Consider the following 23934-nt stretch of genomic DNA (forward strand, 5'->3'; position numbering starts at 1 on the left):
AAATGCATCGCGCTGAAACAGCTGGGGTATTGGGCTGCAAAAGGGCTTCATGTTTCCAACATGAAGCCGAAGAGCGTCTCCAAAGCGAGCCAGCTCATGCGGGTTCAATTGTTTCTATAGCAGTCACCAGGGGCTCTATTCTGGACACGCATGGCGGCTGCACGGCCGCCATTATCCGCCATGTTTACTCTCTGATTGGCTGTCGAGAGGTCACGTGTTTTAAAATTTGTGCCGGGAAGCGGAAGTATTGCAAAATGCAATTTTGCGTTTTCATCAAGATGACGAAACGTGACGTGGAGCTGCAAATGTTATGGACTAATACATTTTTTTGGTCCTTGGCAGATATATTGTGATGTTAGCGCTTCAAAAAGAATGTGAGCGGTAGCGTGCAGAAGCCAGTGCAATGCATCTGCAATTGCGCGAATATGTGGTGGCGATTCAAGATATGCGCCATGCCAGCTTGCTGATTGGCTGAAGGAATATCTCATGAGGAGCGTCACAGGAAGGGCTGTTTCGTAAACGTCATTTTGACGACGCGTGACGTTTCGCAGGGCCGCCATTGCTGAGATTTTCCGCCATAATTTTTGCTGCGACGAGCCGCGCGAATTATGCTAATGGGCAGCCATATGCAATGGCAGCCGAGAGGAATGCGTATCGCCACATTTTCCCCGTCGTTTGGCGCCACGAAAATCTTTTGTTCATAACGCGTGCTCATAGTATTTGCATCGCTCTCGGGTGGTGTTGGCATTTGTGTTTTGGGCCATCGTTTTTTAAAAGAACGCGTTTATACGAAATAATATTGGTTGAATATAGCAAACTTTCAGCAATGTTGTCCACTTTTCACTGCTGCAATTGTATTGTAATCGAGATTAATGCCTTTTCGCACAATCAAAAGTTATTACAACGGCCTTTTTCTAACTTACAAAAAGAAATGTACGCAAGGCGGCGCCTTGAAGTTCCCTCCCGCGGTGCGAGTAACCAGCGAAATGAACAAGAGATGGCAGCGCCGGCGCTTGCGTCGCTCTAGTGGATATCTCTGGCGCGCGCAACGCTATCGGTGATATTCGGCCGTTTCTAAGCCAGCCGAGTCGGGCTGAGTCACTTGCGTTTCACGAAATAGCGATAACGTGGCCTAGAACGTGCGCGCATCACCAGTGGTAGGTCGCGTATGTTGTCTCAAGAAAGAAAACAAGCGCGTTGGCGCCAACATGCGATGACTCATTCCATTTTCCAGGGACACGCATCCGAGCTACTGAAGCAGACGACGGCTTGTACGCAGCAGACGACGGAAGCGAGAAGCGTTTTCGACAGAATAATCATACGCTTTGAGATAGCTGCTTTATTTTTACTGCGGAGGAAAACTGTTTTGCTTTACCGATAACGCTACATTCAGTGCCTTCATTTCAGTTTCTTAGGCGAAACGTCAAGTTGGCGTCACGTTACGTAAGCAAAACCGGGCCACCAGCGCCATTTTGTTTGCGTCGCGCCTACGTCACGCATCGAAGAAAATGGCGGAATGTCCAGAATAGCGCCCCAGATGTACAGGCTTGTGGAAGGCGATGTAGTACCTTATCAGTCTGCTCGACTTCGTAAGCACGTATTTGGGCGGAAGCTGTGCGTAAGGATGCAGACAGTTCGTTCCGGTCACAGGTGCTTGCCGTTCTCTTGGTTACAGCGCAGGTCTCAGTGTCGTCCTTCCGCTCCACGATTCCGGGATGACTGTTTGGCCACTTGAAGCAACGTCGCATTTCTTAAAAGGATAAAAATGAGCGCGTGCGCGAAGGACGGCTGCAGTACACGGCGCAAACTCGCCGCCGTCGGGAAGTGGTAGACACGGCGCGTGCGTCTCTGACACACGCGCTGCGCCTTCAGTTCACTTGGAGATCACGACGCGCAGGCCGAGTTTCATACCGCGGCAGGACAGCAGGTAAAGCTCAAAGGTGCACCGACGCGACTCCGATTTTTTCCTGGGGCACGTCGCCATTACTGACGGGCATGTCCAGGGCGCTGTTCGCCGTCGCCGTGTTTCGGCGCCGCTGCTGCTGCTTCCTGATGCTGCTGCCGCCGCGGGTGCTGTTCGCACGCGACACCGTGCTAGCAGGCGGCGCCGCTCTGAGGCTGCACCCGAGCAGCTTCTCGATGAAGTCCTTGCACAGTTTCCGGAAGGGTGCCTCGAAGGCAAGGTAGAATATCACGGCCACTCCCATGCTGACGGCCAGGTTGCCCGAGAACAGGTAGAGCTGCAAAGGAAGACAGGTAGGTGCGGTGCTTTCGCAAACTCGTCGCTCCTAAGTACGTCCTAATACAGCGCCAATTGCGCATACAAAAAGCGGTATTTCAATTGGAGCAGTGTACGTCAATAATCACGAAAATACCAAGTGGTGCTCCGCTATTTTCCTCAAAGTGTGCTGTAGGCACAAAGGCAGACGGGAAAAGAGCGGTATTTGTGGGCCAGAACATGCTCCAAAATTTTTTTGTCCCAGCCCTCACCACCGCCTCCCCGGTCCTTCTCTAGGGCGGGTGCTTACTGATTCGTCCGTAGTTTGCTAGGTCGAGAGTAGGAAATGTGTCCACACGTTAGAACACGACCGATGCGATCAAGTACATTTGTAAGCTTCCCGCTCGAAGGCCGTTGCCATACGCAAGAAGATTAGCGGCCGTGATAATAAACTAGATCGACTGGTCTTTATTCGCCGTCATAGGACAGGGCGTGTAAATTTGTTTCCTGGAATTGGCATCGACTGCGACGAAAGCCAATGGCAGAAGCTTCTTTTTCCCGATGCTCGTTAACGCTAACAACGCGTACACAGAGTCAGCCAAAGCTATACGTATGCACCTGCGCAGTAATGTTTATTTTATGCGCTAGAAAAAAGGAAGAAAAATTTTCGTCCGCAGAAAAGAGCACGAAGCCACAGAGACAATCTGAAAAACCTGTAGGGGTTGCTTTTGTAGATGTGTGCTATTTTTGCTTGGATAAATTTTTTTCTTTTCACGAACGCTTCTCCACAGTGCGTGTTTTCGCACTTGCAATTTACGTATGCTGTACAAACTTTCATTTGCCATTGATCTCTCCAATACTTCATCATAATACGTACTCCTGTGAGCAATAGTATAAGGAGCAGGGATTCCACGATAAAGTCAATTTGCTATTCCGCCTAAGAATGTAACCCGAAATTGAGAACTCCACTGCCAATTTGGCATTGCGACCTTTTTCGAGCATCCGTCAATTTCAGCTTGTGCGGCTGAATTACGAATAAATGCAGTTTTTTTTCGGTTTCCGTACACTTGTGCTCACGGTTGTGCGTGTGCTTTCATGTCAGTCATATATAATCTCTGCGTTGAAACTTCAATATAAAGTCTCCTGTGTACTTTCCCATCACCTGAATATCGCAGTGGACCAAAAAGACACCAGGTCTCAATGGGAAGAAGAAAAAAAAAACGGTTGAACGCAAGTTCTTTTGTATACGCCATCACTGAACAAGTGAAGTAAATGTCTCGCCGCAGTGGTCTACAAGGCACCACATTAGTGTCGATAGCAATGCCGAATTAACGAGCAGGCTATGCAAAGGAGGCTGTTCGTCCCAGTCATCGACTCCACCACCCACTCGGCGTTCGCATTTCGACTCCACTATTGCCGAGTCTCTCACCATAGACATGTGGCTTCCGAATATCCTCTCGCGGATAGTCCACATCTGGAAGTCGAGCACCACCGGATGCGCCAGGTACACGCCGTACGTCAGCCGGCTGAGCGGAAGCCACGCCTTCCACGAGAGCACCTTGTTCACCAGCGCTGCGTAGCGTTTGCATGATTTCTCACTAAGTGGTCGAGGCCCAACACAGGAAAAAACAATAACGAAAGGAAAAAAATAATCATTCCTACCATCACCTCTTGAGATACTCCTAATCAGCAAAAACACCATAGTTGCATGACTTCGCGGAAACAATGAAAATACGGAGCAATGAACTGAGGCAATAATCCAGCAAACAGTTTAGCCGGATTCATGCGCCCCTATGTCACTATCTCTAGAAAGGGGAAAAAAATTGCAATACGCCCCTCTGCAGCACGAAGCTACCAAGGGAAACCTATACAGGTTTCTCAGGAAGAAAGCTTTGCTGTTGAATTCGCCCTTGTCCGGGGATTTCTTTTCAACTGCGAAGCTGTCGTTCCGAGACACCCGTATGCATTTCCTTTGTAGATTTTTGCTACAGACGGGTAGTGACAATTTTTTTCCTTTCATGAACTTTCCTCCACCTTGAAGATTTCCGCAGAACTGGTTTACCATACTCGCTATATCTTGTGCAAGGTTTGTTGCATAAACACTTAATTTTGGTGTGTTTGAATCATAATGTGCGATACGTACGTACATACGTACGTACGTACGCACGCACGTACATACACACACACACACACACACATACATACATACATACATACATACATACATACATACATACATACATACATACATACATGCATACATGCATACATGCATGCACGCATGCACGCATACATACATACATACATACATACATACATACATACATACATACATACATACATACATACATACATACATACATACATACATACATACATACATACATACATACATACATACATACATACATACATACATACATACATACATACATACATACATACATACATACATACATACATATGCGTCCTTTGCCGGTCAATCGTGATAATGCGGTGGGTGCGCTTTCCGTTTCACTGCATACGTTTCGCTTTATTTGTGAAATACATTTTACGGCGAAGCTGTTCATTGCTAGGATTCCGTGGATTTTTTCTTGTTCGTCAACAAATCTGCGTGTGCAAAAACTCAGCTCCCGAATTTGACCCAACATCGATTCATTCGATGTAAAAGTTTATACGTCTTATCACTTGGATATGAATTTTTCTAGGTTAGTTATCAATATATCGTTTTGAAGATCAGTAGACTTTCAAGTAGATAATTTTATTTGCTTACTTGCTTACGGGGGTATGAGCTATTCATTGTGGCCGATAAATTTACGTGGCGGACAAATTTCTCGTTGGGTAGGCATAGAAATGCTTACGCATTTAATCATAGAGATGATACGAGAGTGTGTGTGCGTACATTTCGTCACGATGGCCACCGATCAGGACAATGAATGCATGTCCAAGTGATGAGACTTACTAACTTTTGCATAAAATGAGGCGAATGATACGGACATGATCCTTTTATCACCATCGACTAAAGCACAGCAATCAAGAAAATGTGTGCTCGTTCGTGTGCCGCCGATCAAAGTAAGTGTGTGCGCATGTGCCTTTCTTCAGGCGAACGGCCTCACCGCTCAAGAGAAATAAAATTTGCCCATACCTTTGATCTAAATTCTGTGTCACCTCTATGTTCTGTGCTAAACAGCTTCGCTGGTAATCCACCTTCACAGCAGTGGAATGACGCGTAATGTTTTTTCTTTAGTGATGATAATTATGTTAAAATTTGTTGGTGAATATCCAGATGATTTCTGTTCATTTTCATAACGTGCCACACTGCGGCTGACGGGCTCGTCCTCATGCAGCTTTCTTCCTCCATACCGCGCAGTGGTGGCTCAGTGGCTACATGGCGTTCTGCTGCTGCGCAGAAGGTCACTGGTTCGATTCCCTACCACCGCAGCCGCAGTTCGATGGGGGCTCAATGCAAATAAACGCTCGTGTACATAAGCGAACGATAAATAGCCACAGTTGGCCGAGACTAATCCGGATGCCCGTGTGTTTCCTTGGGACGCTAAATCCCACAATTTCACCTGAATATTTCTTCAACCACACCGAAACGAGAATGGGAAATAAAACCGAATAACTCAGAAGTTTGCCGCACTTATTCTTTGTTCTCACATTAGCCGTCAGTCAGTAGCGCTTCGTAGTGCCTGGAAAGGCAAAGCAGAAGAGTGGGTCTAAAAATTAATCTGCAGAAAACTAAAGTAATGCTTAACAGTCTCGGAAGAGAACAGCAATTTACAATAGGCAGCGAGGCACTGGAAGTCGTAAGGGAATACATCTACTTAGGGCAGGTAGTGACTGCGGATCCGGATCATGAGACGGAAATAATCAGAAGAGTAAGAATGGGCTGGGGTGCGTTTGGCAGGAATTCTCAGATCATGAACAGCAGGTTGCCATTATCCCTCTAGAGAAAAGTGTATAATAGCTGTGTCTTACCAGTGCTCACCTACGGGGCAGAAACCTGGAGGCTTACGAAAAGGGTTCTACTCAAATTGAGGACGACGCAACGAGCTATGGAAAGAAGATTGATAGGTGTAACGTTGAGGGATAAGAAAAGAGCAGATTGGGTCAGGGAACAAACGCGGGTTAATCACATCTTAGTTGAAATCAAGAAAAAGAAATGGGCATGGGCAGGACATGTAATGAGGAGGGAAGATAACCGATGGTCATTAAGGGTTACGGACTGGATTCCAAGGGAAGGGAGGCGTAGCAGGGGGCGGCAGAAAGTTAGGTGGGCGGATGAGATTAAGAAGTTTGCAGGGACGGCATGGCCACAATTAGTACATGACCGGGGTCGTTGGAGAAATATGGGAGAGGCCTTTGCCCTGCAGTCGGCGTAACCAGGCTGATTATGATGATGACGATGAGTAGCGCTTCGCAATAGACGGCCGCAAGAAGGTCTTGCAACTTGGCCTCAGACTGCCACGCGTAGCCATACGTGAAAAAAGCTACCGCAAATCATGTAATATAATATCAGGCCAGAACAGTATGCCGGTTCTATTCCACTGTCTGGGGCAAATTGGTTCTATTATAGATTCGCGATTTACTAACGCGAGTAGCGCCTCGTCCGTGCTATCGCCAAAATAGTCCCGTCGGCTACCCTGAATGGTAAGAATGAAAAAGAACCCAGTGAAATAAGTTTCTGCTTCACGTATTGCCGTCCCCAAATGCCTGAAACGGGCGTTCGCGGACACTAATACGCGAAAAGTTCACGTATTTTGAGGCATTTTGGAAAGGCACATATATATGTCTTGGCTGATACCCTTCTTGAAATACCTGCACTCCAGTTCAGAACGATTGTGATAATGAAGTTGGAGCTACGAGGCGCGCTCGATCTTGCGCTCGGGATTGAGAAAAAAACGCTCACGGAAGGACACGCGCTGTACAGTGTTTGGCGCTTTTGTACAACTGCACTTCTGCCTCCCGAGTGGCTGTTGTCAGTTGTAACTTCCACACCTGTGCCAGAATATTGTGAACCGTAGTAGATGGGCATGCCCTGAGCTTGTGTTATCTTTTTATTTTATTTTTATTTATTTACACATACTGCAGCCTCGGTGAGGCTATTGTAGGAGTGGGCAGAGAGGGAGCGAAGAAAAAAGAAAGAAAGCGAGAAAACAAAATACAGGCACAAAAAAAATATGAATATCAAGTAAATGCAATGGTTTTCAAAAATTCTTGCATAGGTAAAGAGCGGACGCTTCCAGGTAGTGAATTGCAGAGTTCAATGGCCAATGGAAAGAAGCTGTGCTTGAACATCTCCGTTCGGCAAAAGAAAGGGGGGAGGTTGAGCTCTAGATTATGAGAACTCCTAGTGATAGAAGGTGGACTAAAGTTAAAATAATTATTTATGGTAACAAGGCGCTCAAAATGAACCAGAGTGTGTGAAAATTTCATGCATTCTGAGCGGCGGCGAGATGAAAGAACTGTAAGACCTGTAGCTGTATAATGGGAAGAAGGGGGAAAACCTCGGCTATAGTTGCGAAAACTGAAGCGCACTGACTACTCTAGGACTGATACTAATTTTTTTTATTATCAGGTTTCTTATGAGGATTCCACATGGTGCAGCCATAATAAATAATGGGGCAGATAAGTGTTTTATACGTCAGCAGTTTGGTATCCTTTGGAGCCTTACGCAATGAACGATGGAGGTAACCGATACGTCTAAAAAGCATTGTTACATGTGATATCCATGTGTTTCGACCAGGACATGTCATGAAAGAAATGAAGACCAAGGTATTTAAATTCGGTTACTCTTTTTAAATCTTGACCATGGAAAGTGTACGTGAAAAGTGACGGAGATGGGCGTCTGGAAAAGGACATGGAAACAGGTTTAGAGAAATTAATGTTCATTTGCCAATCCTTGCGCCAAGGAATGGCAATCAATTATGCAGTCAGTAATGTACCGTAATGCTCTGAGTTCAAAAATAGCGCGTTATTACACCGTCAATATATCGTAGTGAGGTAATAGCGAGTCTATAACACATTCAATACCTTATTAGCATCTCTGGAATAGATCAAGGCTTTTTCACCTCTTCGTTGACATGCGGTACGCGTATGTACGAACATGTGTGCACCTTCCGTTGTAGGTGAAGCGAGGCATGAACATGAAAGCTTGTCATCGGGTTGTTTTAAATCTGCCTGGCTTAGGGATAAAATACTACAGGGGCGACACAGCTGATCACCGCGCATTACCGCACTGCCTGGTGCGTTTCCGTATAACGTAATATGGCTTGGCTAGGCCTATCCCACGTCTGGGTTGGGAAGAATTGGGGATAAGAGTTAATGGAGAATACCTTAGTAACTTGCGATTCGCTGATGATATTGCCTTGCTTAGTAACTCAGGGGACCAACTGCAATGCATGCTCACTGACCTGAAGAGGCAAAGCCGAAGGGTGGGTCTAAAAATTAATCTGCAGAAAACTAAAGTAATGTTTAACAATCTCGGAAGAGAACAGCAGTTTACGATAGGTAGTGAGGCACTGGAAGTGGTAAGGGCATATATCTACTTAGGGCAGGTAGTGACTGCGGATCCGGATCATGAGACGGAAATAATCAGAAGAATAAGAACGGGCTGGGGTGCCTTTGGCAGACATTCTCAGATCATGAACAGCAGGTTGCGATTATCCCTCAAGAGAATAGTTTATAACAGCTGTGTCTTACCAGTACTCACGTACGGGGCAGAAACCTGGAGGCTTACGAAAAGGGGTCAACTTAAATCGAGGGCGACACAACGAGCTATGGAACGAAGAATGATAGGTGTAACGTTAAGAGATAAGAAAAGGGCAGATTGGGTGAGGCAACAAACACGAGTTAATGATATCTTAGTTGAAATTAAGAAAAACAGATGGGCATGGGCAGGACACGTAATAAGGAGGGAAGATAACCGATGGTCATTAAGAGTTACGGAATGGATTTTAAGGGAAGGGAAGCGTAGCAGAGGGCGGCAGGAAGTTAGGCGGGCGGATGAGATTAAGAAGTTTGCAGGGACGGCATGGCCACAATGAGTACATGACCGGGGTCGTTGGAGAAGTATGGGAGAGGCCTTTGCCCTGCAGTGGGCGTAGCCAGGCTGATGATGATGATGATGATGATGATGATGATGATCCCACGTCGCCCGAAATGTTCCTTCACAATGGTATACTCTTGAGCAGCAGTCGTGTCTCCGGTAACCCCGCGCGAACGTTGGTCGATGCGCGAGCCTACCAGAGCTGCGCGGTGCTCACCGCATCGGTCGGTGAGGCAGGCGTACACGGTCCAGCCTAGGCCCAGTGCCCAGCCGGTGCGGTGCAAAGACGAGTAGAGCAGGGTCTCCAGGTCGGAGGCCTCCACGTTGCGGTTCCACTTCCACGTTGCGAACAGTGACAGCGCCATGCACAGTGACGACGAGAGCCACAGCGTCGCTTGCACCACCTGCGCGCGCCAGCCACGCGTGCAAAGAACGAGGAAGCTCAGCTTTGCACCGCTGAACGGTTTCCGCCAGCGTGAAGTTGAATTGTCGTAAACAGCTAATAAAGCAAACAATTCGAGAAATTTAGTAATTCAGATAGCTTGACGGTTATCGCACTGTTTCTGATGCCTGCCACTGAATGAATGAATCATGTCCAGCACGAAATAAAAAAAAAATGTCCATAGAATCCTCTATTTTAACCTTTAGAGACAATTGCCGCCAAAGCAACAGTTTTTGTTGTCAGTTATTTTAGCCTCAACAAGCCGCTTCAAATGCCTTAATATAGGCTCTTTGATGCCACCTGAGTGCAGAAAAGACGTCATATTGTCTTCAGGAAATTACCATACTGCGTACAAAATAGTCAAATCCCATCGTGCTGGCTATGAGCGTGCGCGCGCGCGAGCATGAGCTCTGCATTGACTAGCCCGACAGCTCACTGTGGCGTCAATACGTGGATGGTCAAATGAAACATCGGCGGTGCAGTTTGAGCATGTACAGAAAAGTAAGTATATCGTGGTACCTTTCTTCGTTCTTTTAACTATGCTTTGTTTATTTATAGCTGTCATAATGTCACGGCGATGATCATTACCAGGTACGGCGACACTGCCAGCAATAGCAATAGAGCAACTTGTGTTAACCTGCGACGGAGATGGGCACTCTCATCCGCTACTATATAGGTTCTTTGTATGACCATATGCAACACTATTTAACCTCTTATCAGCAGCAGTCTCATTTTTCTACTTGAGCTCAAAAAGTTGCTGTTCGCATTTCATCTGCCGCCACAGAATTGAAGTCCGGTTGCTTGTTATGCAATCAGCACCCTGTTCGCGCAATGTCACAGTTAACGTCAAAGTCACCGTACTGGTGACTTGCACGTAAAGTGCGGGCGAGTGAGCCGGCAAGCGCTGCAGGAGACAATTAGGGCTGACCTTGGTGATCCGCGTCGTCGGGTACTTGAAGATCAGGAAGGCCGTGCACAACCCGACCGTGAAGGGTCCCGCGTGAGTGTAGGGTCGCATCACCACGTCCTGGACCATCGCCATCACTTGGCTGGAGAAGAACGGAGACAAAACCCATCGTGGCGAAGGCTGTACACGTATACGCGTCGCAATGGAACTCGTGGGAGCCGGCCATCGGGCGTTGCCTTTGAAGCGCACCTTCACGCTGCCCCCCGATCGGCTGTTTGCACTGCTGTCACACAAAACACTATAGAGGTAAATAGCGTGACACTGGGTTGGTGCACCAGACTGACCAGACGATCGGCACTTTGACGCGGCGGGACACGCGGTACAAGAACATGCTGAATCACTCGCGTGATCGTGGTCCGCCTCCAACAGTAGAGTCCACTCCAGTATATACCACTTCATTCTGAGGCAGAGTATGAGAGACAAGGGAACGAAGCCACTTGAGGTTGACGCGGATCACAGACTTTCCAAAGAGGAATCTTACACCGATTCGGCGGCATCCGTGACCACTCCTGAATACTAGTAACGTCAGTGTTTTAACATGAAGCGGAGCCTTGGTAAGTCAGAAAAAAAGGTAAAAACACAAGATGGGCTTGAAGTTCCCACATCAGCTCCCCCCAACGCACTAGCCCAGCGCGTGCGTCACGCCACTTCTTCAAACCATAGTTCGAAGACATATCAGCAAGAATTATACCGCACAGCTCTTCAGAAGATCAATCTCGGCCTTGTGAAACACGGTAGGCGCATTGCTTAGGCAGACAGCGGAATACTTCTCAACAAAGAAAGCTTCCAAAGCCGACCGAGCCGTGTTACTTGCACATCTGCCTGCACAAGCGAGGCGCCTAGCGCGTTGCACAAGGCCGAGCTTGATTTTTTGAGGGGTTGTGCGATACAGTTCTTGCTGATATGCCTTCGAACTGTCGTTTCAAGAAGCGGTGTGACGGATGCGCCCGAAAGAGCCTTTAAATCGGCACTGTGTTGACGGGAAAGGAGTTGGTAATAGCGCTTGTCTTCGTCTCTTCCATGGGTCCTATGTCTAAGTTATTCTTGCTTATACTTTTCCAGTCCACATGATAGACCGACTAGCTCGAAAAATTAGTCCCTCAGCAGTCACCAAGCCTCCTTGGCAGATCTATGCGACATTACGCGCATGCAGAATCCTTGGCTAAACGCGAGCGAAGCTGTGCCACACCCACGTGAAAGCGATGTCGTCACGACCGTGACGCATCGCGCCCTTTGACATCCACGTGTGCTGCTCATTTCGTCCTCCTCCGGGGTCACTGCCCAGCGCGCCCGTTTTGACTAACGCGCCTAAATATTTTCGATTGCGTAAAACAAATGTCAAGGCCTACATCGGCTTGTATAGGTGGAGTTTATATTGCACCTGTGCAAGGGCGTTTCAACTCTAAATCTTCGTTGGCCTGCTTCCAGTGGCAACTTAAAAGTTGCTTTCGTTCCCGAAGTGAAAGACCATTAGGTGTGGCATTGTCAAGGCTAAAGTAGCGCCAACAAACAGGACGTAGAAATAAACGGAAGAACACGGAGAGCCCAAACCAGCAACTAAAGATACAGAGGGGAAACCCTCGTTTTGACAAACAGTCTTGCATGCGTACATCAAGTATCCCCCCCCCCCACCTCCCGCCTTTTCTTGGCTCTATCATCAATGAAATGACTATTATCGCAGAAATATCCAATGCTTACCTTTAGCAACAGGTTTATAACGATGGGGGAACGATAGCAAAGACATACAAGCTGCAAATTAGTCAAGAGCAAAAGTAAAAAAAAATTAAAGAGAGAGAGAAGAAAAAAACAGTGCACAATAAGATCTGGCAGACAGTTGATTGCACAGCACCAGTTACACCATGGAATAACTTCAAAGGTCCGTTCCCGAAGTGAAAGACCATTAGGTGTGGCATTGTCAAGGCTAAAGTAGCGCCAACAAACAGGACATAGAAATAAACGGAAGAACACGGAGAGCCCAAACCAGCAACTAAAGATACAGAGGGGAAACCCTCGTTTTGACAAACAGTCTTGCATGCGTACATCAAGTATCCCCCCCCCCCACCTCCCGCCTTTTCTTGGCTCTATCATCAATGAAATGACTATTATCGCAGAAATATCCAATGCTTACCTTTAGCAACAGGTTTATAACGATGGGGGAACGATAGCAAAGACATACAAGCTGCAAATTAGTCAAGAGCAAAAGTAAAAAAAAAATTAAAGAGAGAGAGAAGAAAAAAACAGTGCACAATAAGATCTGGCAGACAGTTGATTGCACAGCACCAGTTACACCATGGAATAACTTCAAAGGTCCTCCCAAAAAACGGCTGCTTCTTTTTCAGTTAATATTACTGACACACCTCTAACAACCTAGTTTTAGTCTTTAGGTTGCTTTCATTATTTCTTTTATTTCGGTCTTTCTTCAGCGCAGTGTAATGAACCAACAACAAAAAAGAATACTGCGCATAATAGCAAACGTCTAGCACACTGAGAATTCTTTTTTTTTTTTGCGTTATCGTGTGCCTACAATACAAGGTCTGTACAGCCAAATAATTCTACGAATATGGCACTCTAGCATAAAATACCAACAAATTACATTTAGACATACTGCCACGTTAACGTTGAACACGTCATTATACAGTGCCCTAATTCCGGAGTTGTGCAACATTCCTTGTTCAAGGATAAATTATGGTGAACAAATGATTGGAAATGCTTTACCCCGGCTTCTCAACTTTTACGATACATCCAGCGTGAACATTGAACACTTCACAAAATCTCAGCTCGCTGTTCTTCTACGATTTTTAATTTGATGTCTAGCTATATACTATGCGGCTACTCATATCTTTCAATCAACAGTATCCTGTCGCTCTAAGTCATGTTTTGCTATTCGTACTATCTGTTACCATCAATATTTTGTTGTTTGCGGGAGTGTTTTGTTATTTTGTAATATTTGTTTCTGTAATGCGTGACTCGCTGCTGCTGTCATCGGGGTGACGAAGGCACCTCTAAAGAATGTTCCGTTAATGTTAGGCTTCATGAAATCATTCGTGACTGTTTGTCAAAGCGAGAGTCGCCCGCAGCGGATCTTTAGTCCCAGTTAGCGCTCGGTGTTCCGTCTACTTCTCTGCTTCAGTGTATTGCTTGTTGGCCTTATTTTATTCATGGCGATACCAGATCATGAAAAAAATTATCGAAGGACTCTGGCAATACTCTTATTCTTTTATGAGCCATTTTACCGGCACTTGCAGCGCTGTTAATTTCTTGTGTCTCCCCCAACTGCTCCGCGTGCTTGGAATTACCTTCTGTTGAACGCGACGTAGAGGGAGCGATTACAGACAGCGACAGCCACATTCCCATGGGGCAGAATAATAAAAATACAAATAAAAACCCCTCGTGTACTGGTCGTGCTCTGGGTGCGCATCAAATGGCCTCCTGGACGGTTAAAATTATTCCAGAGTCCATTAAGCCCCTATTGAACCGTTCCGTACGTACACCAATTATTCCATGTTTTCCATACGATTCTGATGGAAATTACACCAAGTTTATATGCAATCTATAATAGATTATTTAAGACTGATAGGGAAAGCATACGAAAAAATGCATGGAATTGTTGGAGTCGCATACGGAACGTTTCAGTAGAGACGGTGTCACTCATAGCCCAAATTGCAAATGCGGGACCGTTAAACCACACAATGGATGTAAATTTTCAGCGTATAGATGGCGTGACATGCTCCCCTCGTCCTTGCAAAGTAGAGTTTTGATTCGACATTTATTTTGGTACGGCCACTGTTTTAGTGTCTCAAAGCAATTTGCGATTGTGATAATGTCGTCTGACTCCCTCGATTGTCGCACGTTCCTGTAACTTCTCGTACTGTACTACTCGTATGTTCTGAAAAGTAGCCACTCTCTTCCTACAATGTCTGACTCCGATCTTGAGTTTTAGTTTTCTTAGAGATTTTCTTAAGCGTGGGTGTTATTTGATTTCTGATACCTTACTGTGACTTCCAGAATAAACCTAGATATCTATAACTCCGCCAAAATATAATGGACAACACCTTCAGATCCTTGCGAGTTTGATCCAGATAGGACCTTTAGTTCTCTGCTCTCTCTCTCAACACACACACACACACACACACACACACACACACACACACACACACACACACACACACACACACACACACACACACACACACACACACACACACACACACGCACACACACACACACACACACACACACACACACACACACACACACACACACACACACACACGCACGCGCACGCGCACGCGCACGCGCACGCGCACGCGCACGCGCACGCGCACGCGCACGCGCGCGCACGCGCACGCACGCGCGCGCACGCACGCGCACGCACGCGCGCGCACGCACGCACGCACACACGCACACACGCACACGCACGCACACGCACACGCACACACACGCGCACACACACACGCGCACACACACACATACATACATACATACATACATACATACATACATATAATTTAAAGCAACCGTGCGTGAATGATGCGCTTCAATTCATATACTATAGCAGACAGAAATAGTCACCTCGATGCAATGATGCAATGTTTTGCAAAACATTGTACACTGCAAACGCTCCAATATGGTGCATTTTATTCCAATGCCGAAAACTCTGTGTACTTTTGTCTAAACGTTTGCTAACCGCGTTCAATCTATATCGTCTGTCCAGCGGCTCTTACTTCCGATAGTAAATTTTACTTAGGGTTTGTACTGGCTCGTACCGTGTTTGTTCGAAACATCTTAGGTGTCACACATTTGTCTAATCAACGAAAGCACAACAATAATAATAAAAAAAGAAACGTGCGAGAAATGCGATAAGTGCGCTAAGGTATGCACCGCAATCTAGTATGTAATAGCGCTCACAGACAGCGGAGTGCATGCAAGAAGTTGCGGCAATGTACCGCACCGCTGCAAACACGTCGCACAGACGGAGGCGCTTCGTAAGACGCGTAGTACGTGCGCCCTAATCGCTGGCGGTAGTTGGTCAACGCGCACCTCAAGCGGAAATTGCTCGAGCAAGAGCCAGCAGCACCGTGTGCTAAGGAGACCTTAACCTGTTGTCGCAGCCGTCGTGGTGGTGTGGTGGCTTTGGTGCCGAGCTGCTAAGCCCGAGGGCGCGGAATCGAATCTACGCCGCGGCGACCGCGTTGCGGTGGGGGCGAAATTCCAAAACGCCCGTGCATTGGTTGCACCTTAAAGAACCCCAGGTGGTGAAAAATTAATCCGCAGTCGCCCACTACGGCGTGCATCATAATCACATAGTGCATTTGGGCCGTAACACACCAGAATTAAATTAATTAGCTTGTTAGCGCAAGTTATTTCAGTCAGTGTTAAGCGAAAGCCCTTTAATCACCCCCCCCCCTCCCACCCTCGCTGTATTTTTTTTTTACTTCCCGCTGTCTTGGTTACAGGACTTACGGAGGCGATTGGACCGTCTGTGTGGCTTTTTTCCCACCTCTTTCTGCAAGAATTTGGGACCACAAATAGCTTGAGCCAAACTGTAACCAAGGTTATTTCCGGTGATGCCTTTAAGCCTACATATTTGCCCTTAAGACAACCATAGGTTCGGTTGCCGTGCTTCAGTCACGAAGGGGCTCCAGCGAGGAAGCTTATTTGGGGCGAACGTACACACTTGGCGGCTTAAACCAATTTCTTAGCTACTAAGGCCTGCAGTCGTCAATAAAAAGGACAAAAGCGAAATCTCACCTTCGCTCAGCATACAGGGGCAGCATCGTCGGTGGGTAACCCGACAAGGTCGTTTGCACTCCTATGATGACGCCGAAGATGATCACAGCTGCAAACGCAGCTATGCCGCCAAAGGCTGGCCTCCTGTTAGGAACAATGAAAGAGATGGAAATGAACCGAGGAGTCCCGAGTTTTGTTAGCCACAATCATTTGAAGCTAGCAGGCAATGAAGCCGAGGAAAGCATTGGGGAAATTAGTTGTTTCTTTCTTTTTTTTTTTGAACCGAAACGTACAGAAATGTTAAAACGTAAAAGGCAATAAAAGATGACGAAGAAACAACTTGCCGCAGGTGGGAGCCATACCCACATAACTTTTTATTACGCGTATCATGCTCTTACCATTTATGCTACCGCGGCCCCATTTTCCAGTCTGCTATCTTGGGAATTTGTTACGTCTGCTAGACTGCCCTGGTAAGGTTCGCGAGCGCCATCACTGACGGCCATGGCCGTGGAATTAGGACACCATTCCAATCTCGGGGTTCACGCAGTGCGTGGAGTTGCGAGTATACGCGACTGGCCACTCAACCCTCGTACGCTACCGTAAGTCATTGAAGCTGCCCGAGTCGAAACTCTCGCTAATCAGGAGGTAGTTGCTCAGTCAGGTAGTTACTTAATCAGTAAGAGTAAGTTATAATCAGAAAACTGAATGGGATAACGTAAACTTGACGATATCCTGCTGAGCGAATAAGAAATGCCGGAGGCTTCACCACGATTGTGCCGCCTAAACGCCTGAAGTTCCTTCCACGCACTGCAGATCTAAGTGAGAACAACAAGCAGAGGGGAAATAAATCGGTAAAATCAACTATTGAAACGAAAACCACGATCTTCGAAAATGATAAACAATGAACGCTTAGGTTCATGAAGCTTTATCAAACAGTGTTTACGGCTTACCTCATCAAAAGAAAGACGATCAAGAAGAGAGCACAGTGGAGTTGCCAGTCTGCACTGACGTACCACAAACTTGGAAGGCACTGAAAACAAAGCCGGTGAAGGAATGAGTGACTTCAGGGTAGCGACAATGTTGAGCTACACTTCTTACTACACGTCGAGCTGAGACGCGAGTCCGCAGTTATAGAAGGCCAACGATGTTCCTGCGGTTTCACCTTGGATTCAATCGCAGTTTAATTTCAAGGTTCATTGATAAAAAAATTATTTCGGCCTTAATGATGAGCTCGCGCATAAATGGTTCCAGTTATAATGCACATGCGTTACTGACATGCATGAATGTACTTTCTAATGATATGCAGTTTTCTTGTAGTCTTATGAAGAATTATTCTTTTGCTCGGGGCCAACTGCAGCTTCCCTTAAATATACATATAAAACGCAGAAATGCTTTTACAAGACAACCATTGTACCACTTTGAATCAACCTTGTTGAGAGAGCACGTTAAATTCTACAAATCTAGGAAGCAGAATATTGATTAAGGACATCGAATTTTTTTAACGAAGATTGCCGAAAGTCAGTGAGTTAAAAAAATATATATATAGAAGCACGAAGTGTACAAATCCAGCAACTATGCACCAAAAACAAACCTTACAGTTCTGTATGTTACATCTGTCTGGGCATCTCAAGCGAACAAATGTGATATGCGAATTTACAGCTTACGTGAAATTGTTACAAAGGTTACGAAAGTCTTGCACGAGTCCTATTCAGAAATTAATGGTATATTTCAGAGCACTGTGTAATACATCAAGTCCTTCGAATGTGTTATTAGACGCAGTTTACAAAATTGTGATATAGCTTTTTTTAATTTGACTGTAAACCAATTTGCGCCCTAAAGGTTGCTTTCTGTCTATAACCCTCACCCTTACACCCATTGCGGGTGTAAGGGTACGATTGGTAGACATATTTGCACCTTTAAGGCCCCTCAAGGGGGTCCTCGAGGGTGCTTAAAGGTGCAAATCTGTTTACAGTATTTAGAGTTACAGAGTTATCAACTTCATATTTAACTATTTAAAAATATTGCAATTTTCAACAATAAAAAAAACAGCGGCCTATGTAAGAAGTCTACTGCCTACAGTTACTAGAGTTTAATTTCTTTTAAATGCGACAAGCCTAATCAGAATCGATGCAGCGGTTGCCGGGGAAACGATTTGGCGGTTCCCATGCATTTACACAGGAGTGGGTACAAACACAGCAGCAAGGTACAAAGAAAGCAAGATGCTAGGGCGACTTCAGCGTGTATATACATGAAAGATACGAGCACTTACAACCGTTAAGCGTCACAAACGTGGATGAAATTGCGCACAGGCTGTCGGCATTCAGCTTACAGCCGCACCATTAGTGTTTTGTGCCTCGGAGACAAAGTTGCTTTGAAGACATTCCGCATGTAACCGCCCGGCGGCTCTGATATTAAACATTATCTAACTACAAGAACAGCCGCCGTGGTTGCTCAGTGGTTATGGTGTCGTGCTGCTGAGCACGAGGTCGCGGGATCGAATCCCGGCCACGGCGGCCGCATCTAGATGGGGGCGAAATGCGGAAACACCTGTGTATTTAATGTGCAATTTAAGTGCACGTTAAAGAACTCCAGGTGGTCGATATTTCCGGAGTCCTCCGCTACGGCGTGCGTCATGATCAGGCAGCTGTTTTGGCACGTAAAACCACGTATATAAAAAAATAAAACTACAAGAACGATTCATTTCAAGGCAGGACGCGCTAGTCTTAGCGCGACAATCTTTTTTTCAAAGCATGGCTGTCAGTCTAAAGACGTCCGCGTTCTCTGCATTGGGTGCACTTGAAAGAACCCCAGGTGGTCGAAATTAATCTGGAGTCCCCCATCACGGTGTGCCGCATAATCAGATCGTAGTTTTGGCACGTAAAACCCTAGAATTAAAAAAAAAATCACCGTCAATGACAATACTCCCTAATGTGAAATTTGAGCGCAGCTCTATACGTGTTTTCATTCCGCGATATATTGAGGCATCGCACCGATCACCGCACCGACTGGCAGGGACGGGATGCGCGGTGCTATACTATTTAGACCGGTCTCACAGTTGCCGCGTCCCGGCAACTGCAGCTTCTGGAACCGTAATCTTTACCGGGAAACGCTTGCGAACGGCAAGCGTTTAGCAGAGCAATGAGTAGAGCGGCAAGTTGGGCTTGTTGGTGGAAGTTCACCTTGTAAAAGGGCGGTACTACCTAATAAAATTCTGTTGGGAGTCTGCGCGCATCCTGTCCACTTCTACTTCTGTCCGTGTGTTTATAGCGCAGTACTCCCCTTTTACAAGCTATGCGGGAAGGCGAGCTTTCTGGTTATTTTTCTCTTTCGCCCGCACGGCCGGTGGCGCCGTTGTGGCAGATGAGCGGACTTGAGCGCCATCTGGTGGTGCTTCAAGGTGGCTTGCTGCGCTTTCATGCTCATGCTTCCACTGCGCCCTCCTCCTTCGCTTTCCTCCTCGCGCTCTCTTTGCTCTTGCCGTCTTTCATCCACCGCTGCGCTCCGCCTTCGCTTTTTCATCGTTCGCTGTGTTCGTTCGCGTGCTTACGCCGAGGGAGGACGAAGCACGCAGATGATCGACGAAGGAACGGACAACTAAGAGCTGCGCTCTAAAAGAAAGAAGATAAACTAATCGTGGGGGGCATGAATATTGCAGCCAATGCTTGCGGCGTTGCCCTAACAGCCACGCTTTTAAAAAACGTTTGAGGCACTTGTGTCACCTTACATGCATCGAATGCGAAAGCATTCTGACTCTCCGCGCAATGCTTTTCACTTGTTCATGTACTCGAATTGCGCAGACATTGAGAGTGGGCAACCAGCACCAATTTGGTGGTTGGGCCAAGTCAAACCGACCTGGCCAAGTGGGCCAGGTCGGTTTTGAATGTGGGTCAATTGAATTTTCGAACTGGGCAAATTCAAGTTTGGATGTGGGCCACCCAAATTTTGGGGGTAGGTCAAGTGAATTTTGGGAGTGGGCCAGGTCGGTTGTGCACGTGGGTCAACTCAATCTATTGGGTGTGGTTCACGGCGTCCGTCCTGTTCAACATGGGATTTTTCGGTGCGAGCCGCAGCAGGTCCAGCGCCGCGAACGTGACGTCATCACTTCGTCACGTTGGTTTTGGTACCATCGAATGTTAACGCCAGATCGGCGCCGGATTTTCCGTTTCATGTGGTACATAATGCTTTCGCAGTAATATAGCAGGTTGAACAGCGAGGAGACAGGGAGTAGTGTTCAACCATACTACAAGTAGAATATGAGCCTTCAGAATATAGCTGCATCTTGCGCATTTTGCTTAACTCATTAGGTCAGGGAAAGTGATTCCGTGTTCGATCATCGGAGCAGGACTAATTTATCTTCAACTTTCGAAGCTTGATTACTCAAGAATCCGTACGAGCGTCTCTTGTAGCTGTGCGTTAATTACAGCTGCCATGCCAAGTTTCCCTTTTTTGAATTTCGCTCCACCTTGATCTGCGCAGAAATTGTTTGGCTAAACGTTTTTAGCTGTTCTATCTCACTGCCAAAAGTGCCAGCGAATGTACCCCTATCGCAATAAAACAAAGCAGTATAGACGATACAGCCATTACCGACAACGGCCTTTACATTTTTGTGATAGGCAGTACAAGGAATAACGCTGCAACACCTGTTTGTTTTTAGAGCGCAGCTCTTAGGCACCCGTTCCAGCGGCGAGCGTTTGCGTCGGCGGCGTAATCGAGCGGACGAGCACAGCGAAAGATGAAAGAGCGAACGTGGAGCAGGAGATGAAAGACACAAGCCGCGAACAGCGGAGACCAATCAGAGCGGCCCCATCAGTAACGCGCGCGCGGGAAACTGGTGTCATGCGGACCCGCCCGACCGCTCGATGCGTACTCGTATCTGGTCTCAGCCGGAGCGCTCGTTTCGTACTATCGTCTGCTCGCCTCAGCTCGCGCTTGTTTGGTTTGGTCGAGTTCGCTCTTGTTTCGACTGTCATGGTTTCTGATTGTTTTGTAATCCGATTGTATGCGTGACGCGAATTGTATGGTACTTTCTGGAAGCCACACGGCACCAGCGACTACACTGGAACGTTCAACGAGTCATGTATAAAAACCGACGCGCTCGACCTACAGATCAGATTTTCGGTGATTGCCGACTTTCCACATGCCTCTCAAATTCTTTGCCTCACTATATCGCGAAATGTGAACACGTATAGACCTGCACTCAAATTTCGCATTAGGGAGTATTGTAATCGTCGGTGAATGTTTTTTTCTTTATTTTCATTTTCACAGTTCCGGAGTGCTGCTTCTGTAGGCACCACGCACTGGAGAGATGGCGGTGCGGCTGTTTCAGCTTCCTACAAGTGCTGGTGACGAGAGCCATTTTGTACAGATTGGATTACGACAAAAATGAGACGACATCCTGAACAGCAAAAGACGCGTGTTCATTATTTACTTCAACTTGATAACCGATGACCGGCAGCGTTCGAACCCATAAGGCATGCGCGGTTGTAGTACTACACAGGGGGATAATTTTCAAGTTGTATCTTAATTTTAAAAATCACCTGTGCCAGATAGCATAATTGTTGTCCGTGAGCTGTATTATTCAAAGAGGTGGACATTACTAGCGCGATAAATCGAAACACATATTCAACTAATTAACACATGATCACTAATTAACTTCTTAATTACTTTACAGCCTATAGTGCAATTTACGAATTGTAGCCGGTGAGCTTGCCAAACATATCCACTTGACTTTCCAAGATGACACCAGTATCGACATATTTCCCGAAGTGTGGAACAGAATACATGGGCGTTCCAGTTGCTTTCGTGGTTCAATGAATAAAAAGCATTTTGTTATAAAGGTAAGTGGAACAACAGTGCATTTTTATTGTAAGTTTGATGGCGTATATCTCCAAACGGACGTCATCATGGAAATTCATTCCAAGTGGGTACACCTTGCTAACCCATCGTCTACAATTCCAAAATTGCAATATGTGCCATGAAGTAATTCATTCAAAAGATGATTAGTGGAATTTTATTATTAGTTAAATATGTGTTTCGATTTCTCGTGTAAGCACTGTCCGCCTCTCTGAATAACCTAGCTCAAGAAGTAGAATTTTCTTAACTGCAAAAGGTAATTTTCACAAATACGATATAATTAAAAAAATTATCATATATATATATATATATATATATATATGCATATTGCCGCGCGACTGGCCGCTCGAAGCACTTTGCGTGTATTCGCGGGCTTCTTTCACGCTCGGAAAAACACTTTTATGTAGCACGTATTGTGCAATAGAAAGCTGTATCGGGAGTTTTTCATGTTGCTATACAATTTTCTCTTTGACACTTTCCCTCTAATTACAATCATTTAGAAGTTGAATAGTTAATTAAGAGTAATGCAATTAGGCGGAAAACAAAAAATAATCGGAGTATCTCCAAGCGACGCCAAACAACATTATCTTGGTTCTGTCCAGCTACATGGCATTTGTATGTTTTTAAATCTTGATGCATGATACCTGGGACATCCTGTGCATGCAAAACGTTTAAACGCTTACTTCAAGAGGAACAATGGCTGGAGGGCATCTTGAACATGTATTGTGTCTCATGCAAGATATGAGTCTTTTGCTCGCTAGGCTATGTCTGTATGGAAAGCTTGAGCGCGCGGTTGCCTCTGAGAGAGGGTAGGGGATGTTTAACATTCGCTTCTCGTATAAGTGTTGCCTCACATGCCTCGTCGACGCCTACGTGGTTGGACGCTTTTGATGCTCACCATGCGCTCGGAGTGAACAAAGTTGTTGACGTTGAGCAGCACAGCCCACCAGTTGCGGCGGCAGGCGGCTACCTCGGGCAGGATTTTTTCCTTCCAGATGGGACCAGAGCCAAGCAGGGGCACCAGGGTGAAGAAGCACAGTAGCACCAGGCAGCCAGGGGTCAGTCTGAGGTCATGCGTGTAACAGCGGAGAGAGGGACTCTGTAGGGGCTCACTAGAACACTCTGCTGGCCAGGGCAACGTCGGTGCGTGTTCACACCATAAAGCTGTGGCGTACGCAAAGTAAACAAAGGTTGAGACGACAAGGACATTATGTTAATGTTAATTCGCCATCATCGCGTGCTCTCCGAATTCTGTTTCAATTTGTCCTAACCTACCTATTCTTTAGGAATGATTAATTGCTTTTGCATTTTATGTATTCTAAATTATTTTGGATTTCCCGCGTCTTGACCAATCCACATGAGTGGGCATGAGCCACTGTAACATAGGGCGTTACATCTACAGGTGCCTGACTGTGTCACCTGTATTGTCTTTGCCTATACTTTGCCTGCGTCAAATTTTTCTGGTGTATAGGCTCTGTAGGGGTCAATCTTCAGCGTTTGCAGGGGCCATTTTCAACTCGAGTATTAAGTTCGACTTTAAAGCGCGAGTCATTTGGCGGATAAGCGGCACGTGAATATTTCAAGAGGCGCAAAAAACGCTTATATGAGTTATGAAGTTGTTACTCACTCTACAGTATGTTGACCTGGTTTTTCGACGCTGTTATGAAAATCAA

General features: G+C 46.3%; 1 protein-coding gene and 1 long non-coding RNA gene across 6 annotated transcripts in view; one reads left to right on the forward strand and one right to left on the reverse strand.

Annotated features, from left to right (window-relative positions):
- The first annotated feature begins 1788 nt into the window (after positions 1-1788).
- LOC139051315 (uncharacterized) lies at positions 1789-22451 on the forward strand. Its single transcript, XR_011509325.1, has 3 exons — positions 1789-1927; positions 2004-2256; positions 21674-22451. It is a non-coding gene; the product is annotated as an uncharacterized lncRNA (long non-coding RNA).
- The window catches only part of LOC139051314 (nose resistant to fluoxetine protein 6-like), a 97284-nt gene continuing 75271 nt past the window's right edge, over positions 1922-23934 (reverse strand). For all 5 annotated transcript variants that reach the window (XM_070528322.1, XM_070528323.1, XM_070528321.1 and 2 more), the window contains 7 exons: positions 23160-23325; positions 17359-17438; positions 16430-16552; positions 10640-10760; positions 9487-9673; positions 3648-3790; positions 1922-2240 (listed from right to left, as the gene is read on the reverse strand). In XM_070528322.1, the coding sequence (XP_070384423.1) occupies positions 1935-2240; positions 3648-3790; positions 9487-9673; positions 10640-10760; positions 16430-16552; positions 17359-17438; positions 23160-23325 (1126 nt within the window). In that variant the 3' untranslated portion in view covers positions 1922-1934. The remainder of the gene's footprint in view (positions 2241-3647; positions 3791-9486; positions 9674-10639; positions 10761-16429; positions 16553-17358; positions 17439-23159; positions 23326-23934) is intronic.

This window comes from Dermacentor albipictus, unplaced genomic scaffold (assembly GCF_038994185.2).
Source record: "Dermacentor albipictus isolate Rhodes 1998 colony unplaced genomic scaffold, USDA_Dalb.pri_finalv2 scaffold_11, whole genome shotgun sequence".
NCBI lineage: Eukaryota > Metazoa > Arthropoda > Arachnida > Ixodida > Ixodidae > Dermacentor > Dermacentor albipictus.